The sequence below is a fragment of the Sorex araneus genome, chromosome 7 (genome assembly GCF_027595985.1).
Source record: "Sorex araneus isolate mSorAra2 chromosome 7, mSorAra2.pri, whole genome shotgun sequence".
Lineage (NCBI taxonomy): Eukaryota > Metazoa > Chordata > Mammalia > Eulipotyphla > Soricidae > Sorex > Sorex araneus.
In genome coordinates this window covers 4663072-4685689 of record NC_073308.1, presented here as the reverse complement: position 1 = coordinate 4685689, position 22618 = coordinate 4663072, and the positions used below count along the sequence as shown (strand labels likewise).

At 54.9% G+C, this 22618-nt stretch overlaps 2 protein-coding genes across 2 annotated transcripts; both read right to left on the bottom strand.

The window, feature by feature from the left end:
- Nucleotides 1–15161: 15161 nt before the first annotated feature.
- Nucleotides 15162–16428, bottom strand: LOC129406546 (ral-GDS-related protein-like). The gene is made up of 4 exons (XM_055144707.1): nt 16375–16428; nt 15935–15967; nt 15470–15591; nt 15162–15291 (listed from the first exon to the last, which is right to left on the bottom strand). The coding sequence occupies exons 1-4, from the start codon at nt 16387–16389 to the stop codon at nt 15162–15164; spliced, it is 300 nt and encodes a 99-aa protein (XP_055000682.1). The 5' UTR covers nt 16390–16428.
- Nucleotides 16429–16807: 379 nt separating this feature from the next.
- On the bottom strand, nt 16808–19623 carry LOC129406545 (ral guanine nucleotide dissociation stimulator-like). The gene is made up of 6 exons (XM_055144706.1): nt 19194–19623; nt 18761–19077; nt 17971–18180; nt 17396–17499; nt 17139–17208; nt 16808–16915 (listed from the first exon to the last, which is right to left on the bottom strand). Exons 1-6 carry the CDS (start codon nt 19345–19347, stop codon nt 16808–16810), a joined length of 963 nt encoding a protein of 320 aa, XP_055000681.1. The 5' UTR covers nt 19348–19623.
- Nucleotides 19624–22618: the final 2995 nt, after the last annotated feature.

The window sequence follows — 22618 nt, the reverse complement described above, 5'->3', positions numbered from 1 at the left end:
CAAATACTGGCCAACTCCGACCACGAGTGTGGAAAGGTCAGACTGCAGCTGAATCTCAGCAAAACGATGTTCATGGAAAACGAACTAGTCCCTGATGTTCCATTTGCTCTCAATGGAACAAACATCTCCGAATGCAGCAGCTACGTGTACGTAGGTCGAGAACTCAGCGTGAGGAATGACTTGGCGCCAGAACTGCGCAGGATGAAGAGAGCGGTGTGGAACGCCTTCAAGAGCGTCGAAGAAGTGGTTAAGAGGACAAAGAAACTCCTGCTCCGGGCACATCTTTTCAACTCCACAATTCTTTCTGCACTAACATACGCCTCAGAGACCCGGGCCCTACGAAAACAGGATGAGAATGCTATTCGGGTATCCCAAAGAGGAATCAAAAGAGCCATGCTGGGAGTACCAGGTTTCACTTAAGTGACACAAGGAATCCCAGGTTCTGACCTCCATCTGTGGTCAAGAATCAGGGATGCTGTCTCATTTCCCGAGGCATCAAAAATCAGATGGGCAGGACACATAATGCGATTCAGAGACGACCGCTGGACTAGAGCTGTTACCGACTGGATTCCACAGGACGTTAAAAGACCGTGTGGCTGCCCACCAATGAGATAGTCAGACGTTTTCATTAAAACCCTGAATAAATGATTTGAGGCTCTTCCTGTTCCTGGAGCAAGCAGATATCATTGGGCTACACTAGCACGTGACAGATTAAATGGAGACGTTACTGACACCCTCTTGAGCAAATCGAAGATCAATGGGATGACAAGTGATACAAGTGAGCCCTAGCCCTAACCTATACCTAACCGTAACCCTATCCCTCCTCTTCCCCCTTACCCCTAACCTTATACTAAGCCCTACCCCTACCCTGACCCTGACTATGTCCCTACTAATACTCCTGTACCAACCCTAACCCACCCCAAACTAAGCCTAACGCCAACCAATCCCAGCCCTACCCCTATCTCTACCCCTTCCTCTAACCCTAACACCCTAAACTGTGTCATGATCCAGGCATTGGGCTGAACATAACAGGTTGTACCTAAGCCAGTGGTCAAATATGCAACGTGGAAGGTCTGAAGTAAACAGGTCCTGCCTATCAGCCTAACTGGGAGTGCAGGATGTTATTATCTCATCGTTGTTGTTGGTTTGGGGACACCCCCCGAAGTGCTCAGGGCTTGTTCTGGCTGTGTGCTCAGGAGTCACTCCTGAAGGAGTTGTAATCTGACCTTAACCTTAACCTTATACCCTACCTTAAGCCTATTTATAACCCTCTCCGAACCCTACCCAAACCCTAAACCTAGCCTAAGCCTACCGAACCCTATTCCTCTACTTAACCCTAATACCCTAATCCTGACCTAACTCCAACCCCAACCTCAGCTCTAAGCCTTAACTCTAAGCACAACCGCTGTTATGGTTAAGGGGGCTGTGCAGGGGTGGGGCAGGCAGGGCGGGGGCAGGAGCTGAAGCCCACAGAGAATGGCCCTGGGCCTTGTTTGTTGGTTTCATCCTTTGTGGACCACACTGATGGTGCATAGAGGCTGCTCCTAGCACAGTGCTCTGGGGACCAGCCTGCCCTTCTCATGTGGAGCATGCGCTCCACCGGCCGTGCTCTCTCCCCGGCCCCGGGGCCCTGCTGGACGTGGAGACGAAAGGAGCAGAGCACCCGTGGCCGGAGCTCTCTGTGTTGGCCCGGTGTTCCCAGGGTCCATATTTCCCTGCTGAAAATACTGAGTGAGGAGAGACTCAGAGGTAGAAAGATTGTCACAAAGAAAAGTTTATTGGCAATTTCCTCCCTGCCGGAGAGGAACTCATGAGCAAGTATGGCTCATGTCGGCGGGGGTTTGTGTGGGAATATTGGGTCTTGTGTGTTTCTTATCACGAGACAAAGCTATTACCAAGCATCAGAGGGTTCCCATTTGAGTCTCAGAAAGGTGGGTGTTTGTGTGTCTGGTTTGGGTTTTCGGGTCACACCCTGCGGCGCTCAGAGCTTACTCCTCACTCAGCACTCAGGGCTCCTCCTCATGGGCTGGGCCAGACGGACGGCAGGAGATGGACCTTGCTTGGCCACGCACAAGGCAAGTCGCCCGCGGGCTGTACTATCTCTCGGGACGGCCCCTCCCCCAGGGATGTCTGTGCACATAGGAACCATGTGTGCTGCTGATAAGAGCTCCCTGGGGCAGAGAGCTAGCCCCGCAAGAAGGGTGCTCGACTTGCACCTAGACAACTTGGTCGCCTGTGACTCCTGAGCACGCAGCCCAGACAAGCTCTGAGCACTCTGGGGTGTGTCCAAACCAACAACGATGATAATAACATCCTGCACTCCCACTTAGGCTGGTAGGCAATGCCCATTTACTTCAGACCTTTCACGTTGCATATTTGACCCCTGGCTTAGGTACAACCTGTTATGTTGAACCCAAGGCCTGGATCATAATTCATGGTCCTGGAGGAGCTGAGCTCCTGCCATTAAGAAATGCCCCTGCGATGGCAGGAATGTTTAGAAGGTCGGATGGAGCCACAAAAAATAGAATCATTCTTCATTTTGATAGGTGGGAACTGAGATCTCCTCTTTCAAAAGTAGGGTGCACTGCAGGGGCGCCCGTGCTCACAGCCCTACAGAGGCATTTGGGGGAGTCCCTGACCCCAGGGTTTATTCTCAGGGTCTGTGGGCAGTTTGAGTGGCTGCAGAAGCTGAAAGGGAAGAGTTTGTCTGTGAGATGCAGAGACACCCAGCCTGCCGTCCTGGGGTCAGGGGACACGGAAATGCTGCTGCTGCATCCTACTGGCCTCGCGCTCGAGGTCCAAGGCAAGGTCTCGATTCTCCATCCAGCACCACCCTGACCCCGGCTGCTTCCCCATCACCGCGGCTGCCCTCAGGGTGGAAGACTCGGGGCTTTACTGCTGTGGAACCTCCCAACTCCCGGGAGTCTGGTCTCAGATGCTTCCGGCTCGTGGTATCTCAGGGTAACTCTGCCCCATGGAAACAAGGTGTTAGAGTGCAAGGGACCCCGGGAATTGTTCCCTTTGGCTTACTTGCAACCTGCCCCAGCTCACTGGGCTCTAAGGGCTGAGCCGGTGCCTGTTCGCAGACCCACAGGCCTCGGGCCAGTTCTTCCCTCTGCTTCCACCTTCACTTTCTTCCTTCCAGACATTGCTGGGAACGGCGGTGGCTCAACCATACCACTGCCCACCTGTGCCCGTGGCAGCGCTGCCTTGGCCCTACTTTCTCTCCAGCTACTCCAGAGATGGGACACAGGTAGCTGGGTTGGACTCAAGAAAAGCGACAGACAGCAACAGGTGGGGAACAGGCAGCAGAGGCTGAAGGGGCCAAACTGGGACATGTGCATCCCCGGCCCAGAGAGCCGGCCTTCTCCCAAAGACAGACTAAGCCTCAAAGTAAAATTTTGGGGGGCACAGTGGGTAGTGTTTGCCTTGCACGCAGCCGACCCGGGTTCGATTCCCAGCATCCCATAGGGTCCCCCGAGCTCCGCCAGGAGTGATTGCTGAGTGCAGAGCCAAGAGTAACCCCGGTGCATAAACGGTTGTGATCCAAAAAGAAAAAAAAATGGAATTTGGGCTTTGGAGTTACACTGCCCCCAAGTTCCCTGTTATTCCTCTTGAAAGCAGAATCACAAAGGCCCCTCCCCACAGGTCTCAGTGGTGATACCTAGGCACCAGGTACCTGAGGGACTGAGTCTGACCGGGCCGACGGCAGGGTTGATCTCCGGCACAGCCTGGGCTCACTGCCTGCTCCCTGTCAGCACAGGGCTAGGCCCCAGGAGGAAGATCAAACACCCTTCAGGTCCCTACTCAGTGCTGGGGGAAAGACAGGGAAATTAAGGCTCAGAGGCAGCACAGCAGGTGACAGGATAGAGTGTTGGGGCAGAGACTAAAGCAAGTAAGGGACAGGGGACTGTGGGCAAGGCCCAGCCTGGAAAGGCCTGCAAGCCTCCCCGGAGGAGGTGACATCACATGGGCCTTGTGGGAGGAGTGGAACTGTATCCTGAGAGACAACAGGGAGAGGGGGGAAGGGAGCGGCATGCTGGAGCCACAGGCCAAGCAGGCGCTGCGGAGAGCTCAGCGGGCTGCCAGCTGTGAAGCACGCAGGAGACCCGAGTTCCATCCCTGTCCCCACGCGGCCCTGGGCACTGCTGGGGGTAACTCCTGAGCAGAGCTAGGAGGAGGCTGTGGGTATAGCTGGGCCTGAGCCGAACCGGAAACAGCGAGGGGAGCAGAAAGGCCTGTGGGCTGAGCACGTGAGACCCGCCCGCTGGGGTCTGGCTGTGTCTCCCTTAGGGCCCCTCCCACAGCGGGTTCCTCCTGCAGGAGAGCACTGGGGAGAGAGTCATGCAGATCGCTGTCCACTCTCACAGCGTCCACTCTGCGCAAGGGGCAGCAGGAAAACCGCAGGCTGGACCTCGGCCCCCGTCCTATCACTGACAGGGAGTTTCCCTGTCCCCTGTCGCCCTGTGCTCTCACCCTCCCTTTCCTTCCTCACCGCACAGCACAGGCAGTTTGACACTCTTTGAGCCTCAGTGTGTGCCTCTGCAAAATGGGGACAAAGGTTGCAGTTTGTGCCATGGTGTATTCCCTGGGGCAGCAGACACATTTTTGGGGGGCTGTGCATGGCCAGGTCAGCAGCTGACCCGGCCTCTGGCCATGAGAGTAGCCAATAGCCTTTGTCCAGGCCCCTGGCTGTGCACCAAGCACAGACCCTGGCAGCTGTGCTGTGTGGGGGCAACACCAGGGACCCCCGCTAGAAGCCCCGGCTGTGTGAGGCTCCGTGCGAGAAGAGGTGGGGACGGGTCGGGGAGGGAGATGGACGCTCAGGGCTGCTGAGCTCCTGACCCTTTCCAGAAGCCTAGGGAGAGGCACGTCCTGAGTCCCCCCACCCTCTCCCATTTCTCAGCCCCGTCACCCAGGACAGCCCAGACATCACCCCTCAGAGCCTGCTGTGGTGTAAGGAAGTCCACCCTGGGGTTCCTCCTCCGACCCAGGAGAGGACTATTCCGAGCCGTGGTCTGCCGCAGTGCTCGTCCAGGGCACTGGCGGCCTGAGAGCGGAAGCAGTTCACACGGGAGCGCAGTGGGCCAGGACGAGGGAGCGTTCTGGCGTCCTCCTTTCCACAGGGACACACGACACTCAGTGCACCTCCGAAATCTCCCGTGAAGGGTGCAGCAATTGTGCGCGGAGCCACTTATTTTATAGCATAATTTGTCACCACATACTCATCTCACCCCAGAAACTATAAAACCAAGCTCCCGGAAGAGAGGGCACAGTCTCTTGCCACTGCACCTGGCTGTCTTCACCGGGCCCCCTCAGTGGGGATAGGTTTTGTTTTCCTCCCCCACCGCCCTGCAGAGTCTCAACTCGACAGTTGAAGACCTCTGGAACCCAGCCACGGCCATGCTCAGGGCAAATATCCACACGTTCAGGCGAGCTTCGAGCAAGGGGGAGCTATTGGAGGAACCCAGGTGTGCTGGACCATGGGCCGAGATCTCCAAGGCTGCTCGGATCAGGACTGGGCCTCTCCCACCCAGATCCCCCATTTTCCAGTAGCTAGGCAGTCACACCCAAAGACTGCCCCCAGAGCCATGTAATCCCATCAACGGCCAACATCCAGAGACTATAAAACCAAGCTCTGAGAAGCATGCAGCCGCAATGCAGCTGTACAACATCTAATAGCTTAGTTCTCCCTCTTGGAGAACCTGACAAGCTAACGAGAGTTTATTGCCTACTTGGAAGAGCCTGGCAAGCCCCCGTTGGCATATTCATATCCAAATTTCAGTAACAGATATATACATACCTCTCGAAGAGCCTGGCAAGCTCCAGAGAGTATCCCGCTTGCACAGCAGAGCCTGGCAAGCTACCGATGGCATATTCGATATGCCAAAAACAGTAACAGTAGGTCTCATTCCCCGGACCCTGAAAGAACCTCCAATCATCGGGAAGAACGAGTAAGGAGAGGCTGCTAAGTGTAATAGAGACGTTACTGTGCCCGCTTGAGTAAATCGACGGAGAACGGGATAACAGTGATGTGGAGAGCCTCCATGGAACCGTGCTTCGTGAACACCTGTTTCTTGTTGGTTGCACCGTGCTTTGTGAACAACAGCTGATGGGGAATCAGGATGTCTTGTCACGCTCACAAGTTATGGCTGGTTTATCAGCTGCAGACACTTGAGGGCAAACAGGCAGGGAGAAGTATATAAGGGGGAAGTCAGCTAGCTAGTCGGTTCTCCCTCATGCGTCCCCTTTTCCTCCTTACTCCACGTCCCCGTTCCTGATTTCTTCTCTAACGCATGAGAAAGTTCCTGAATAAATCGCAGCCAAAAGGATCTCCGAGTTGCGTGTTTCTTCGCTGGACGAAGCGGCGCGCGACAGCTGGTGGCCCGTACGGGGAACCCGACCTCCAGTACCCCCCCGGTGGATTCAGAACTTGCTGCGATTTATTCAGGACTAAGGTTCACGAGAAATCGTGACGATGAGGTTCCTGTGGTAAGTCAGGACTAAGGTTCACGAGAAGTCGTGACGATGAGGTTCCTGTGGTAAGTCAGGACTAAGGTTCACGAGAAGTCGTGACGATCAAGTTCCTGTGGTGAGTCAGGACAATAATATCCATGGATGTGTATGTTTTGTTTGTTGGTTGGATGTTTGTTTGTCTTTCCCTTTGTTTTTTCATTTTTGCTTTCTATGCTTACTCTAAGGATCAGAAGTGCGATAAGGCCATACAACCAGGACAAGTAGTGTTAGAAGAGACAAAGAAGGACAGAGGCAGCCGTCATGGCATTATAGCCTCTGAGCCAGAGGAGGGTTCGGACGTGGAAAGCGAGGCCTCTAGGGGAACCCCGCTGATGGAGGGACGCGCCCCAAAAAAGAAAGGAAGGCCCCAAGAACCATCCATGACCCGTCCGTCTCTTTATCCCTCGCTACATCAATTTCAGCAGGGACGGGCTAACGGGGATTCTGACCCCCCTATTGAAGAGGAAGCTGCGACGTATGATAGTGACCGATACTTGCCGCTAAAGAGGTCTGAGGATGATCCGCCCCTTTATAACAAAGCGGGAGGTGGACTTTCTTTTGCAAAACCCGGGCTCTGGGCAGAAGTTAGGCGAGAGCTACAGTTAACTTATCCTGTTTTTGAAGGTAATAATCAACAGCGATATCACGAGTCCCTAGATTTTAAAATAATCAAGTCCTTGGCAGAATCAGTAAAGATGTATGGAGCCAACGCAGCCTTTACTGTAACCCAAGTAGAAGGCTTATTCAGATATTGTATGACCCCAAATGATTGGCAACAGGTGGCTAGAGCGGTGTTGATGCCTGGACAATACTTGGACTGGCGCACCTTCTTAATGGGAATTGCAAGCTCTTACTGCTGCTGGGAATACACGCGTGCAGCCTGAGTTTCCTATTTTACTTTGTGTGCTTTCAACATATGGGCAACCTACTGCAGTCCTATGGCAGGAGGGACCCCTTCTGTGGATTCATCCTAGGGTCTCTCCGGCAAAAGCTGTGGAATTATACCCTGCAGCTGTAGCCCGTTTGGCTATGATTGGTATTCAGGACTGCTTGCAATACTTTGGAAAACTTCCAGATACTCTTATTACCCCCTATAATTCCACTCAAATAGTTTCTTTGTGTAACTTACATGATGATTGGGCGATTCTCCGATTTTCTTTTCCCAATGTTATTGATAATCATTATCCCAAACATCCACTAATGACCTTCTTTAAAACCCATCCGGTAATTTTCCCCAAAGTCACCTCTTATGTACCCCTTCGGGATGTTCCAAACATTTATACTGATGGTTCAAGTACAGGCTGGGGGGCTTATATGATAGAGGGTCAAGATCCTATTCGTATGCAATTTCCAACTACGTCTCCTCAAGTTGTGGAACTCCGCATTGTCTTGACAGTGTTTGAGCATTGCTCCTTTGCTTTCAATTTGATTTCTGATTCACGATATGTTGTAAATGCTCTTTGCTCACTTGAGGTGGCAGGACCCATAAAGGCCTCCAGCTCGATAGCCTCCTTGTTATCTGCTTTACAGCAAATTCTTTGGACCCGTGAAAAACCATTTTTTGTCACACATATCCGCTCTCATACAGGCCTTCCGGGTCCCTTAGCAGAAGGCAATGCTTGTGTTGATGCACTCTCTAGACCATCTTGTTTTGTTATTCAGTCTCCTTTACAATTAGCAAAAAATTTTCATAACCATTTCCATGTTTCTTCTCGGACCCTTCAACATAGATTTCAAATCCCTCGAGCCGAAGCTCGGGCAATTGTTTTACATTGTCCACACTGTGTCCCTTTTCTTCCTGCCCCCTCCATGGGCATAAACCCTCGTGGTCTTGTGCCTTTACGCATTTGGCAAATAGATGTTACACATTTCTCGGAATTTGGCAGGCTCAAATATCTCCATGTATCCGTGGACACGTGCTCCGGTATCATTCATGCCACTCCCCTTTCTGGAGAGCGGTCCACAAATGTTATCTCTCATTGCCTTGAAGCATGGGCAGCCTGGGGCATCCCAGCCCAACTGAAAACAGATAACGGTCCGGCATACACCTCTGCTAAATTCACCGCATTTTGTGCCCAGATGGGAGTCTCTTTATCTCATGGCCTCCCGTATAACCCACAAGGACAGGGCATCGTTGAGCGTGCCCATTCCACCCTTAAAGCATGCCTAATAAAACAAAAAGGGGGAGTTGGCCTGGGACGGCCCCCTCGAGAAAGAACCTCTATTGCACTTTTTACTCTAAATTTTTTGATCATTGATGATAAGGGCACCTCCTCTGCAGACAGGCATTCTTCAAAGATCCCTGTGTGCCAAGGATATGTTAAATGGAAAGATATCCTTTCTGGTGAATGGCACGGCCCGGACCCCGTGTTAACCTGGGCCAGGGGTTCTGTTTGTGTTTTTCCACAGGACAGGGCAGAACCAGTGTGGATTCCTGAGCGCCTGACACGGAAGACCGCGCCTCAAGTAGACCAAGAGGTGGAAACTGGTACTTCTGTTCAGCCTGGTTTCTGTGATGATACGAGCTGAAGAAGCAGCTTTTTGGGCCATTGCTACAACTTGGCCTGCTTTAATCCCTTCGGTACCCACCTTAATAAGACCAGAGTAGAAGTCCCCTCTATTTTATCAAAGAGTGGGTGGAGGTGGGAGTACTACTATCCTTATTGCTTCTCGCTGCTTTGGTTTTTTGCCTGGTGTCTATACAAAATGTAGCAAGAACAACTATTTACAAAGGCGTGATATTTACAGGCATTCGTGGCCCTGGAGGCGCAGCAATCCCTGCAGCTTTGGCTTGCAATTTTGAAACAATAATCTCGTTTGGAACAATCAGGTCTAGCTGGATGTAGCAAAGGTATTGTGCAGCTGAGAGCCCTTAACTGCAGGGGACCTCCTGTAGTTGAGTTTGAAAGGGTGCACTATACCCCACCTGACCCTTGGACCAACCTAAGACAGGGACCTACAAGCGAGAGGGCTCCCAATGACGGGTAAGGCCAAGGGGGCCGAGGTCGCTACACAGACTTGTTGTTCTAAAACAAAAAGGGGGAACTGTGGAGAGCCTCCATGGAACCGTGCTTCGTGAACACCTGTTTCTTGTTGTTTGCACCGTGCTTCGTGAACAACAGCTGATGGGGAATCAGGATGTCTTGTCACGCTCACAAGTTATGGCTGGTTTATCAGCTGCAGACACTTAGGGCAAACAGGCAGGGAGAAGTATATAAGGGGGGAAGTCACCTAGCTAGTCGGTTCTCCCTCATGCGTCCCCTTTTCCTCCTTACTCCACGTCCCCGTTCCTGATTTCTTCTCTAACGCATGAGAAAGTTCCTGAATAAATCGCAGCCAAAAGGATCTCCGAGTTGCGTGTTTCTTCGCTGGACGAAGCGGCGCGCGACACAGTGATACAGTGATACTCATCTCACTATTGAAAGTCAGAAGGGCATGATTTTTCAAAAGAATGAATCAACACTTACATAATGGTTCCATCCCACACAGTTGCAGAACCACCTTAAACATTAGTATCTAATCTGTGGTTGTGCCGTGAGTCCTGACCCTTCCAGGACTAGCAACCCACTGTGGGGAAAAATGGGTTATGGGAGGAAGTGATCGAGGAGGACCAAGAGGGCCGGGCTGAGTCCCAGAAAATAAGACAAAGGACTTGGGAAGGGGAGGAGGAGGAGCACACGTCACATCCCCATCCCCAAGCAAGAGAAGGACGCGAGCCTGAGCCAGGGACAAGGGACAGGGCTCAGAGCACCGAGACATCCCAGGGCTGCCTCTGGCCAGCTCAGCAGGACTCTCCCAACAGCTGGGCTGGGGGAGGGACTCCTGGCAGGAGGCTGGGCCGTGCACCCGTGCTCCTCACCTGGCTGTTGCTCCCTCCACAGAAGCTCCTGCTCCCGCTCTCCATCTCAGTGGCTGCATTTCTGTGCATGGGCACCGCCCTCCTCCTCACCCTGGGCTGCAGGAAAGCCTGGGGCAGCACCAGCCACGGGGACCCTGTGCCCGGCTCAGAACAGACTCCCAGGAATCAGCACCAACAGGCTTACCCCAATTGAAGGCTCAAGGATTATCACCCCCACTCTACCAACAAGAGCACAGAGGTCCTGAGGTGAACTGACCAGGATTCCCCAAGCTCCTGACGTGATGTGGTTGTTAAGAGGTATCTCTCAGGGCCAGAGAGATTAGGCAGCGGGTCAGGCGCTTGCCTTGAGCAACTGAACCAGATTCCATCTCTGGCATCACATAGGATCCCCTGAGCCCACTAGAAGGGATTGATCCCTTAGTGGGGAGCCAGGAGGAAGCCATGAGCATTTCTGGCCGTGGGCCACAAAGAAAACCTCAAAAATAATTTTTTGTTGTTTTTTTGCTATTTGGGTCACAGCCAGCGATGCTCAGGGGTCACTCCTGACTCTGCACTCAGGGATCACCCTTGGTGGTGCTTTGGGGACCATACGGGATGCTGGGAATCGAATCGAACCCGGGTCGGCCACGTGCAAGGCAAACGCCCTACCTGCTGGGCTATCGCTCCAGCCCCTCAAAATCAAAATAAAACCAAACAAAGAAGGAAAGAGAAATGAATCCTAGGACCACTCAAATGATCTCAAAGCCAAAAACTATATTTCCCTTTTACTTGGCTTTCTTCCATGATTTCCGGCTCACAGATTTCAAGTGAGACTTTGAACCTTTGGGATTTCCATAAGGATCAGAGCAACAGAAACCTCTGCTGTTCTCTTTTCTTGTTCTCTGATTTTCTCGGCTCTTGGAAACAGTCACACAGCCATCCGAGTGCAGTGACTGCCAGGGTTTCCCTAAGGGCCCTGAGGCCACAACCCTGGGCAGAGGCATCTTGAAATAGAGAGTTACAGCTTCTGCTTCCAGCCCTACCAGGGCATGGCAGAAGCCCAGGAAGTTGAGTCTCTCTTAAATGTGGGTGAGTTCATAGGTCACGCCTTGTGGCCCCAAAAGAAAGTATTTTGAGGCTGTTTAGATTTGGGAGCCAGAATACTTCCAATTTTGGGGGGTGATGGGGTGGCTCTGGGTGTGTGTATCATACCCAGCTGTTTCAGGGCTTCATCCTGGCTCTATGCTCAGGGCTCACTCCTGGCAGAGCTCTGGGGACCATGTGGGGATCAGATCTGGGTCAGCGGCATGCAAAGCAAGTGCCCTTTCTGCTGTACTAAGGTTCTGCCCTGAACCCTTCCACTTCTTTCTCTGCTGAGCCCCAAACTCTGTGAAGACCAGTGCTACTATAACTGCAATCTCACCATCTCTCTCTCTTCATCTGGCTGTCGCTCCCTATGCTTTAGCAGCCTTGGTAGCCATCTGATTGGCTTCCTGAATCCCGGGAGCAAATTGAGTCAATTATCGTGTCCATCAAGGCAGCGGTCAGGGGACCCCCATGTTAGGGACCTGCAGGTCCAAAGCAACAATCAAAGTCCCAAAGGGATGATGGTTTGGGGGTCCTGGACCTTTTTCTGGGGAGCCTGAGGCTGGTTCTGAGGAGATGGTCTCAGCGTTGACTCCCTGGAGGCTGTGCCAGTGCCTGAGGACTGTGTGTTGTGAGGAGAAGCCTCCACACCTACCCGAGGCTCTGGCTCCAGGAACCTCCTTAGCACACATGCCTCTCCCCTGAGTTTGCCAGACTAGCAGGCTTAGGGGTTCGTACAACCCTCAACAATTAGTTCTCTTTAGAGCCTGAGGTCAGGTGCCTTGAAACAATTCAACTGTGCTGCTTAAAATTGGGCTTTCTGGGACCCAAGAGCCAGTACCAGAGTCAAGGGTCTTGTTTTGCATATGACTGACCACTGTTTCACCCCTGCACTTTCCATACATGTGAATGACCACTAATTGACTCTGACACCTTTCATGCCCCATGCTCTGCCAGGAGTGACTCCTGAGAACAGTCAGATAAGCCCTGAACACTGTTCAATGTGGCAACAGAATAATTTTTATTTATTTACTTTATTGGTTTGCTTTTTGAGTCACACCATACACCAAAAACACCAAAATCCACTGCTCAGGGGTTACTCCTGGCTCTTCATTCAGGAATTACTCCTGGCGTGCTCAGGGAACAATATGGGATGCTGGGAATCGAACTCTGGTTGGCCCTGTGAAAGGCAAACACCCTACCCGCTGAGCTACTCCAGCCCCCAAAAGAATTTTTTAATTTGATAAAAATAAATAAGTAAAATTTGGCATTCTACATACATCTGGAATCTTATGCTTTACCATCTTTTTAGTCAAGACACCTTGTCATGATGGCTTCCACGTAGGGTTCAGGGTACCACAGACTCCGCCCAGAGATTCAGAGCTGCACCCATGATGGTTGGATGCTCTGACAGTATCAGGGGTAATACTGGGGTGCAGACATGGGCCAGGCACATAGGAGCCTGAACCCTGCACTATCTCTCCAGGCCCTCTTTAAGAATAAGTGTATCTGAAAGATACACTTGTATCTTTAAGTGCATCTTTACAAGATACACTTGGGCAAGTGTCTCTAAAAGACTTTTCTCCTTAGTGGTATTTTTTCTTAAAGACTGCTTTGTCTTTCCAATGGTTTTCTAAGACACTCAGAATTTACATATTAGAAATATTGAAGTCTTGAGCAATGGTCCTAGGCAGGTATGCTGCAGAGGATTCACGAGGTGACGCCTCCTGATGGCCTCTAGCCGTGTTCTGCTGTGGGGCTGTCCCGCAGGCCCAGGACACGCTTCATTAGCCATGTCACCTTGTCATCTGTCTGCTGACGAGAGGATGGGAGAGCGGGATCAGTTCAGAGCCCTACTGAGCCTCAATCAGGTTGATTTGTGAAATAAAAACTCCCAAAAGTAGAAACGCATTCTAAAATTCATCTCTATGTTTTAGACAACGCATCGAGGCCGAGCGTTTGCCTCGCCTAGTGAATTCCTGGGTTCACTTCTAAACACAAACACACCCTCCCACAATTTAGACACACTTTGCTTTCCAAGTGAAGTGAAATATTTGTCTTATTTCACAGTTGACTTTCTTGGAATGCCAGAAACAACCTATCCATACACTTTATGCACTGTAAGGATAAACATTATTTATCTTATTAATATTATAATTATTATAAATATTCTTTCTTATCTTTATTAGGAGCATGTGTATATGTATGTGACTATGTACATGGGTATATCTATGTGGGTATAAAATGATTTCTCATTGTGTCCTTCCAAATTGTCTCATCAGGCAGATGTGATACATTGGAATATGGAACGGAATTGTCAGCAACCTGAATTTTGTTTTTGTGGGTGTGATGTCAGTGTGCCGCATGCCAGCTGTTGGATGGCCTCTTTACACTACGTTCCCTTCCTGGACATTCTGGCTGCCGGATGCTCCCTTGGGGGGGGCCCAGGAAGGTGCTTCCCAACCAGCCCTGCTCTCTTCTCCTTCGGGTCCCTGTGTCAAAAGGAAATGCAGCCCCTCTCCCGATTTCTGGGACAGGGGAAACTTGGGGAAGGTTCCTCTTTCAACTAGACCATTCTCTTTGCAGGCAAGACTGAATCCCACATTTCTAGTGACCTCTGTGCCCTGGAGGTAAGGCCCCCTGTGCTGAGGAAGAAGCACCCCCCAGCCATGAGGGAGCCTCAGCTCTCCTGGGCGCCTTTGCTCTTGAGCCCTTTATTCTGCTGACCAGGACTGGTTTGTTTGTTTCTTTGCTTATTGGGTCACAACCAGCAGTACTCAGGAGTTACTTCTGGCTTTGTACTCGGGGATTGCTCCTGGCAGGACTTGAAGGACCATAGAAGATGCCGGGGATTGACACTGTTCGGCCACATGCAAGGCAAGCACCCTGCCTTCTGTACTATCAGTCTGGTTCCTCCTTCTGACCTTGAGGGCCTGCGGTTACTCTTGTTTTCCGGATCTCCTGGGCTCTCTTCTGCCCTGCTGCCCACCTGAACATCCCCACCTAACCCTCACTCTGGTCAACCCCTGCTTTGACCTTGGCCCTGGAAGGAAGGGAAGTGTGGGGGGTCATGAGCCATGTGTGGGCCCTCATCTGTGACGCCAGACTCTGGATCACCCAGGAAGGGTGGCAGTGAGCTTGCTGGGATGGGGACTAAACACGACTCGGCGCTTTTTCTAGACAACAGTACCCTCTTTACTTAGTGCCTAGCAGGAGGACAGAAACAGGGAGGAGCAGCTCAGTTTCACCCGAAGGGGCTGGGAGCCACAGAAACCAGTTCTTTCCTGCTTAAAACCTTCACCAGAGGACGATGCTGCAGAGACTGCATCTGCCCCGCTTGAGGACATACCAGAAGATATCCCGCAGATACCCCGAACAAGTGCAAGAGATTCCCCAGCAATGAGAACAGCCCCGGTTGCAGGGGAATGCACACAGGAAGAAGCAGAGCCTTCCTGACCGTGGTGTCCACCTAAGGTTCCTGTGCAGAAAGGAGGTTACAGAAACCAAGGAGATGAAGGAAGTTTCTGCATAAGTATCTGCACATCCCCCACCCCTGTGATAATGACATGGCTGCTGCTGGTGTGGGTGCCGAGTGTGTGGGGACGGCCAGGGAGGGACATTGTATCACTAGGAAATTGCACTATGACACATTCTTTCGGTCAATTGTTTTAATACTAAACTAACTCAATGTTATTAACAAATACAATATAGTTGAGATTGTTTAAACACAAGCACAATTGAAGGATATGTTAAAGTAAGGGTGGACAGTGGCTTCCAGTGAAGCTCCTTCCTGGCGGAGGTGGTAGAAGAATGCCTCAAACGGGGGCTCCCGCTGGAAGGACAGGACGAAGCTGGGGACAGAGAGGCAGCGCTTGGCGACAGAAGCCACAGTAGCATGGTCCCTCCCAGGATCAGGGGATCAGAAGGGCCCAGGCTGCAAATCAATCTGGACTGTGGTGCAGGGACACGACACAGATGTCCCAGGGACCGGAACCCGGGCCCTCCCCGATCCAGGCCTGTCCCTCCCACCTTTCCTCCATGGAGATCAGCTCCAGGTCCTGGAACCAGGTGAGAAACTGGTCGTGGGGCTGCAGGCGGTAGTTCTCTGCGGCCTCCTGGAGCAGAACAATCTCCTGGAGGATTTTAGTTTCCTGGGACATTGTGAAGGAAGGAAGGAAAAGGCCTGGGTGGGCTGTGGCGCCGTCCAGCCAGGGCTGCCCAAAGGCAGGCTAGAAGGAGAATTTCCACAGGAATCCCCCCTTCACTCTGCCCGTCAGCATCTCCACTTGTCTGAGATCAGAAAACACCCTCCACCAGGAAGTTCCCCTTGATGGATCTCTGCCCTCCCACACGCATATATAAGTTTCCATTGTTTCATTCTCCTACTGTGAGTGTCAGGCCAGAGGGACAGAGACAAGGAGGATCCGAGAGGGGGCCAGGGTACAGGGAAGTCGGGTCCCCTCCTCTGTTCCCCTGCAGAGTCCCACTGCTCACCTTTGTTAATTTCTCCTTGTTGATCACCTCCCCCTGGAAGCAAACAGCCAAGTGCATGAGAAAGGGCCTCTGGGGGACCCTGTGACAGGCTCTGAGCTCAAAGGACACGTGTGGCTGGTGTCAGGTATGCCGACCCTCCCGCCCTGTGACACACTGGGGTGTCCAGCAAGGACAAAGACCTTGTCCCTGAGGTGGATGCTGAGGTCCCTCTGCCCCACGCCTCTTGCTGAGGGAGAGGTTGGGGATGCCCTTGACCTCAGGTGGTTCTGCACCAGCGGCTCTGCTGATCCCTGGGAACTGGGTGACGAGACCTGAGTGCCCCGTGCTGCTCCTGCCTCGGGTATCAGCCCAGCGCCAGGGGAGTTTCCCTCAGGGCTCTGCCCAGGGCTGAGGTGCAGGGGAGTGTCAGCTCCAGCCCGCCCAGCCCCCAGCTCACTCACCCCAAAATCCTCCATTTCTCTGTCCAGACTCTCCAGCTCCTGGAGGAAGGGCCCCAGGAAGGGGACCACACCCTGTGCCGAAGGGGCCGTTAGAAAGGGGCCCTGCTCTGGGGTCCCCAGGACACCCCCAAGCCTCAGCCTCCCACCACGAGGCTCCAGGTGAGCAGGAGCCCCTTCAGGACCTTCTAATGTCCTCCTCCTTGCAAAGCTGAGAGCCCTCCCGTGGGTCCTAGGGTCCCAGCCCTCTCCCTGGTTCCCCCACCCACCCTCCACACACCAGCTCTGCAGCCACCCACTCCACCCTGGGTCGGGACGGGGTCAGCCGGAAGCAGGGCTGGGCCGGGCCTCCTTTCTGAGGGAAGACCCCTGTGGGGGCCACCCCTCTGTCCCTGGGTCCCGCACACGCCCCTCACCTGGCGTCTCCCGAGGTTCCTCAAGCAGGACACAAAGCTGCAGCGCTGTTCCACCTGGGGATGAGCACCCGACCCTGAGCCTCTGTTACCCGCACGCCCAGCCCCCACTCTCCTCCCTCAGGCCCAGACTGAAGAGAACAGCGACAGCGCTGAGCCTGCAGCCCCCACCCAGAGCAGCAGCCCCATGCAATGCCCCCAGGGCTGCCTGCCCTCACAACCCCCAACAGGCCTCCACCCAACCCACACACCTGCTGTGCCCATACAGAGAAGACAGGAATGTCACAGAAACCGGAAGAGAACCCGCCCCTCCCTCCCTGCCTCCTCCATGCAGGCCTCCAGCCTGCAGACTACCTGCAGGGGCTTGCAGTGTCTATGTTTCCGGGCCTGTCTGCGCAGGGCCTTCAGCTTCCTCCGGCTCCACCTAGGGAGGGAGCACATTTGTCCCGAGGGAGCTGTCCCTGCATCCCTGGGGCCCCACTCAGCTGCGGGAAGCCAGGGTCCCACTCCCTGCCCAGCACCTGGCCCCCAGGCTGCTGTCCCCAGGGGTCTCAGCTCACTGAGGGGCTCTGCAGACAGAGCCCTGAGGCCGCAAAGCTGGGGGCACCCACCAGGACACGTGGCCCCAGGTCTGGCAGAGTCGGCGGATGGCGGGGCTCTGCAGGGCACAGATGATGGCATAGGTGGACGCCCAGTTGCGGAGGCGCTGGCACTCCTGGGAGACAAGAGCAGGGGACAGGGCAGCTGGAGTCTGAGCTCCCTGCAGGCCTCGGTGCAAATCCCCATATGGGGGACACTGAGAATCTGGGGTCAATGGGGGGCACAGAGATCCCCAAGGAACCTTGGGAAAATGTGTGCATGACTCGAGAAAGGAGCAGGCAGGACGACGGGCCCCACTGGGACGGCCCCAGGACACAGTCCCTGCAGGAAACGCCCGCGGTCCTTGGAGCAGGAGACCATCTTCTCTCCCAAACTTCACAGGAGTACAGGCAGCTGCACAGGGACCCCCACCCACTGCATACCCAGGCCTCTAGGGCCCAGTGCCCACAACTCCACAGGGATCCCCGTCCCAAACATACCGGGCCACCAGGACCCAGTGCCCCCAACTCCACAAGGACCCAGCTACCACATACCTGGATCCCCAAGATCCAGGGACCCCAATTCCACAGGGAGCCCCCCAATATACCTGGGCCACCAGGATCCAGTACTCCAGCATCCGTGCCCGCGCGGGCGGGCTCAGTTCCGAGAGGCAGGTGGTAAGGACACAGGCGGCCACAGTGTAGTACTGGCTCTCGATGGCCCGCACAGTGGGGCACACATGCTCGTAGCCCGGCTTGTTCCTGATAGATGAGAGGTCCCCCCGACAGTGGTTTGGCACCAGCTCCAGGAACAGCTCCTAGGGAGAGGGACAGGTTCAGCCACAGACACCCCAGGAGACAGAACAGAGGACAGGGCCAGTCCCACTCGGCCCTTGGGCTGTGCTGGGCACTGAGGGGCTCAGGACCCCGGAACCCAGACTGATGCGGGGTGCAGGAACAGGACCCCTCTGCCTGCTCCTGGGCCCTACCAGACTCGGGGTTCTCCCCGGCTCCCTCTCTGCACCCCTCAGAGGCACATTCCTCTGTGACAGCTGCACTGGGGGCTGGTTCCTGCGTCCCCCTTGAGGGGACCGCCCTCAGGGGCCTCATGGAGTCCAGGATGCTCAGACCATAGCAGACACACAAACCCGCGACACTAGTCTCCGCGCCACAGGCACCCCAGCACCGCCCCACCCCCCCACACACACACTCAGACACTGCTCTCTGTTAAGCTCAAGGACATGAACCCCTCCCCATGCCTCCCCTGCCACGGGCCATCTTGGCCATCCTGGGACAGGGCAGGCTCAGGGAGCCGGCACAGAGGGTGAGTGTGGGCCAGGAGGGCCGCTGCCTGCAGAGGTGCCCGGGGAGGCAGGTGTGGGCGACGCTGCCTCTCACCTTGTCCATGAGTGTCAGCTGCTCGGCCACCAGCCGGGCAGGGAACGTGCTGACGGAGACCTGCTCGTTCCCCGGCTCCTCCAAGGGCCTGCTGCCGGGGCAGGAAGGCTCAGGGCCGTCAGCTGCCTCGCTGGCCCGGCTGGCAGCTGCCCACGAGCTGGCATCATGCGTGTCTCCAGGCCCGGCGTCCTCCAGCTCTGCCCATTGTGCTGCGGCCGCAGCTGAGGCTTCGAGAGGCTCCGGCTCTGGGGCATCCCGCGGAGGCAGGCCCAGCTCCTCAGGTGGTTCTGGGACAACTGCTGGGGCTGGAGCAATGTCTGAAGAGAAGGGCCCCGCCTCAGGGTCCCGCCAAGCCACAACCAGAAACAGCAGAGCCCTGTCCCCAGACCACGGCGTGCAGGAGCCCGGCCACCCCAGAGGGCAGGGCCTTTACCCTGAGCCCTGATCAGTGCGGTCAGGAGAAGTTCCTTCCTCAGATGAACTTGGAGGCCAGAGCCAGAAAAATGCACCAGAATGCAGCCTAGCATCGGTTGCACGGGGACACAGCACAGCCACTCAGCAGAGCCCTCAGGCCAGGACCCCGACATGGGACTCAGGGCGCTGGGGGGAGTGCAGGGAGCAGAGTCAGGACCCTGGAATGTGCCTCCGCTGCTCCCACAGAAGGTCCCCTCACGTGGAGCCCAGCTGAGCCATCATGCCACTGAGAAGATCTAACAGAGAACCTGTGAGTGGGTCCCCATGCCCTGGACTCCAATGTCGTGAGAATGACCTTCCCCACCTGGGCCTGTCCTGAGCTGCTGGGAATTCTAGAGCACCTGCCGGGCCCGTCTGCTGCTGAGGCCCAGGGATGCTGAGCAGGAGGAGGTGAGAGGAGGCCAGACGAGGGCAGTGGGGCAGGAAGCGTGGGCCACTCAGGGAGACCCCAGCCCAATCTGCTGTTTCCTGAGCCCTGGGACCCCTCTTCAGCCCTCTGTGATGCAGGGACCCTGTCAGGGAGGTTCCCTGTTGGGGAAATGATGCCTGAGCTCTGGCTTCTGCCCACACACGGCACCCAACACAGACCCGGCTGACCCTTGTGGATATCGGGGACCCTGGACCACTCACTGCTTCAGTGTTTTTTCGCAGTTGAGAACCTGCTCCAAGTACGGGAGGAGGCATCCAGACCTATGGGAAGCAGGACAGTGTCCATGGAGTGTTCCGGACACACGGCAGGATCCTGAGGCTCAGACCAGGACTCAGTCCCAGGGAGTAGCTCTGTTTTTGCGTGACAATGTGTGGAGAAATGCTGTATGACCAGGTGCTGCTTTGACGTATGGAAAGACCAAACTACCAAACCCTTCTCCTGTCCCGTGGTGCTGGGACACGTGTGTGGCCCCCAGAGACGTCTATTCGCCCACAGCAACACCGAGAGGAAGACCAGGGCATGGATGGACAGAAATGCTTTGGAGTTCAGAGGGGGTTTCCTGTGCATGTACTCTGGGAGTCCCAAGCCACAGGCTCTGAGAGTTGCGGCTGCTGTTCCATGGGCAGGAACAAGAATGAACAGGAAGCTCATGGCCAGGAGACCAGGCAGCAGCCCAGCACTGTCACGGCCCATCCCATGTCCTCCTCCAGGACCTTGCGTGACTCTCTCCACGCTGTGTTCAGAAGAACCAGCAGAAGCTCAGAGAGGCCCTGGCTCCTTCTGAGCACCCCAGGCGGGGAGGCAGGCAAGGCCCAGCGGCTGGCGGGGCGGCTCTCACCAGCGCAGCATCTGCTGCAGGATCCGCGCGGGAATGGGGAAGGCCAGGCCGGTAGGAAGGATGGTGGTAACAGAGGAGAACTTCCGCCCAGGGGAGGTTTGCATCAGGGAGACCAACATCTCCACAGTTCTTTCGCCGAGGGTCAGCATCGTGCAGGCCTCATCCAGAGAGCTCGGGCACATGGGCTCCTCCTGCTGGTGGGCAGGGGGTGCAAGGTGGTCAGCAGGTTCCCCATGGAGCCGGTGCTGAGGGTTTGGAGCTCAGAACTGGGGGAAAACCGGCTCTTGGGGCAGAAACAGGAGCGCCCACATGTGCGAGGAATCGGGCTGAGGACTGCCCTTCTGACCAATGAAGTTTGCTGTTGTCAGTTGGGAGCATTCACAGGCCAGAGGACAGGCATGGCCCCGAGGGTCTCAAGGAACCCACCCCCTGCAGAGGGACAGCAGGGGGACAGCTGGGCAGGTCCCTCCTCATCAGCAGAGAAGCTCCTGCAGCTGCTCTCAGGACCTGCCTCCTTTTCAGTTTGTTCTGCCCCCCGGTGAGGGGCTGGGGAGCCCCGCTGAGGGGCTTCAGAGTGTGGCAGATCCCTCCCCAGGTCTCCCCCTACCCTCTGGGCCCCTCCTTTGAGGCCCCCCTTTGCCCAGTGGCCACTGTGCTCCAGTGCTGCCCCTAGTGGAGAGAGCTGGCATGTGCCACCGAATCTCCCCTCCAGGAGTCCCTGGGCCAGCCCACAGACTCTGTCCCTGGCCACTAGGAGGCGGGGCCTCTCCTGCCTTGGGCCTGTGCTGGGGAAGCCTCAGACCCAGACTGCAGCAAGCAGCCACAGGAGGGCCCTGCTCTGTTGCTGAGATGCTCAGGGGCAGATGCCAGCTGAGCTGTACCTGCTCTGTGGGCTGAGTCCTGTCCCCACGTGTCCTGACAGACTGTAGGGACTCAGCCAACACAGCTCCTTTCTCTGGGCCTCCTTCCCTGGAGGTGCATCCCAGGGATGGCAGTTTCAGGGAAACGGACACCGCAGCCCTCTGCTCCTTCTCTCTCTAACCCCCAACCTGAGCTGCTTCCTGCCTGGAGAGTCAGCCAGACAGGGAGCTGTCTGAGCCCCGTGTCCCTGGGCCATGAGGACAAGGTCACACAGCAGCAGTGCAGACACACAGTGTGACTGAGGGGAACGTGGGCGTGGCCCTCTGGGTCAGCTCCTTGTTCTGAAGTGTGTGGGGATGGACTTTCAGCTGACCCTGTGCCAGAGGAGCATTGGGGACTGGATCACTCTGAGATGGGCTGTGGACACCCTGAAGGGTCACCATGGAAGAGTCTCAGGTGTCTTGGGCTGGGAACTGGGCTCTGCACCCACCTCCCCATCTCAGACCCTGAGTGTCACCTGCTCACCTGTGCCGGGCACTGGGTGTCACTGCATCTGTGCGGTCCCGGGCTCGTGTCCTGGCAGGTAGAACAGCTGCTTCCCACCAGGGGCTCCACCGGGATGTCCCGAGCTGAACTCTGTAACACAGCCTCTGTCACCCCTGGGAGGGACCTGACACGGGGGCCCCCTTGAAGAGTCTTTTTGGTCCAACAGTGAAATAACATCTCTCACCACAGAGACTACACACAGCCAATGGAATAAGAACGACCAGTGCTGGCACAGATGCAGGGAGAGAGGGGGGTCTCATTCATTGTTGGTGACAAGGCCGACTGGCCAAGCCTTTTTGGAAAACAATATGGCCATTTCCCCCCTCCCCAAAATTAGAAATTGAATTCCATAGGATCTAGCAATGCCACTTCTGGGGATATACCCCAGACTAAATAGGCACAGAGCTGAATCATCATCTGCACTTCTATGTTCACCGCAGCACTATTCACAGTACCCTGAATCTGGAAACAGCCCGAGTGTCGAGAACAGAGGAGTAAATAAGGAGATTATGGTACATCTACACGATGGAATACTACACAGCCACCAGGAAAAACGTCATAATATTCACTTAGGATGACACTCGTTCTCAAGGACATTGGAAACAGGGCCAGGAGGACTGGTCCACAAGTTTTGGGAGAGACAGGGAAGGCAGTTAGGGTAGAGAAGGACCACTATGACAAAGGTAGTTAACTATGAATAAGAACTGTG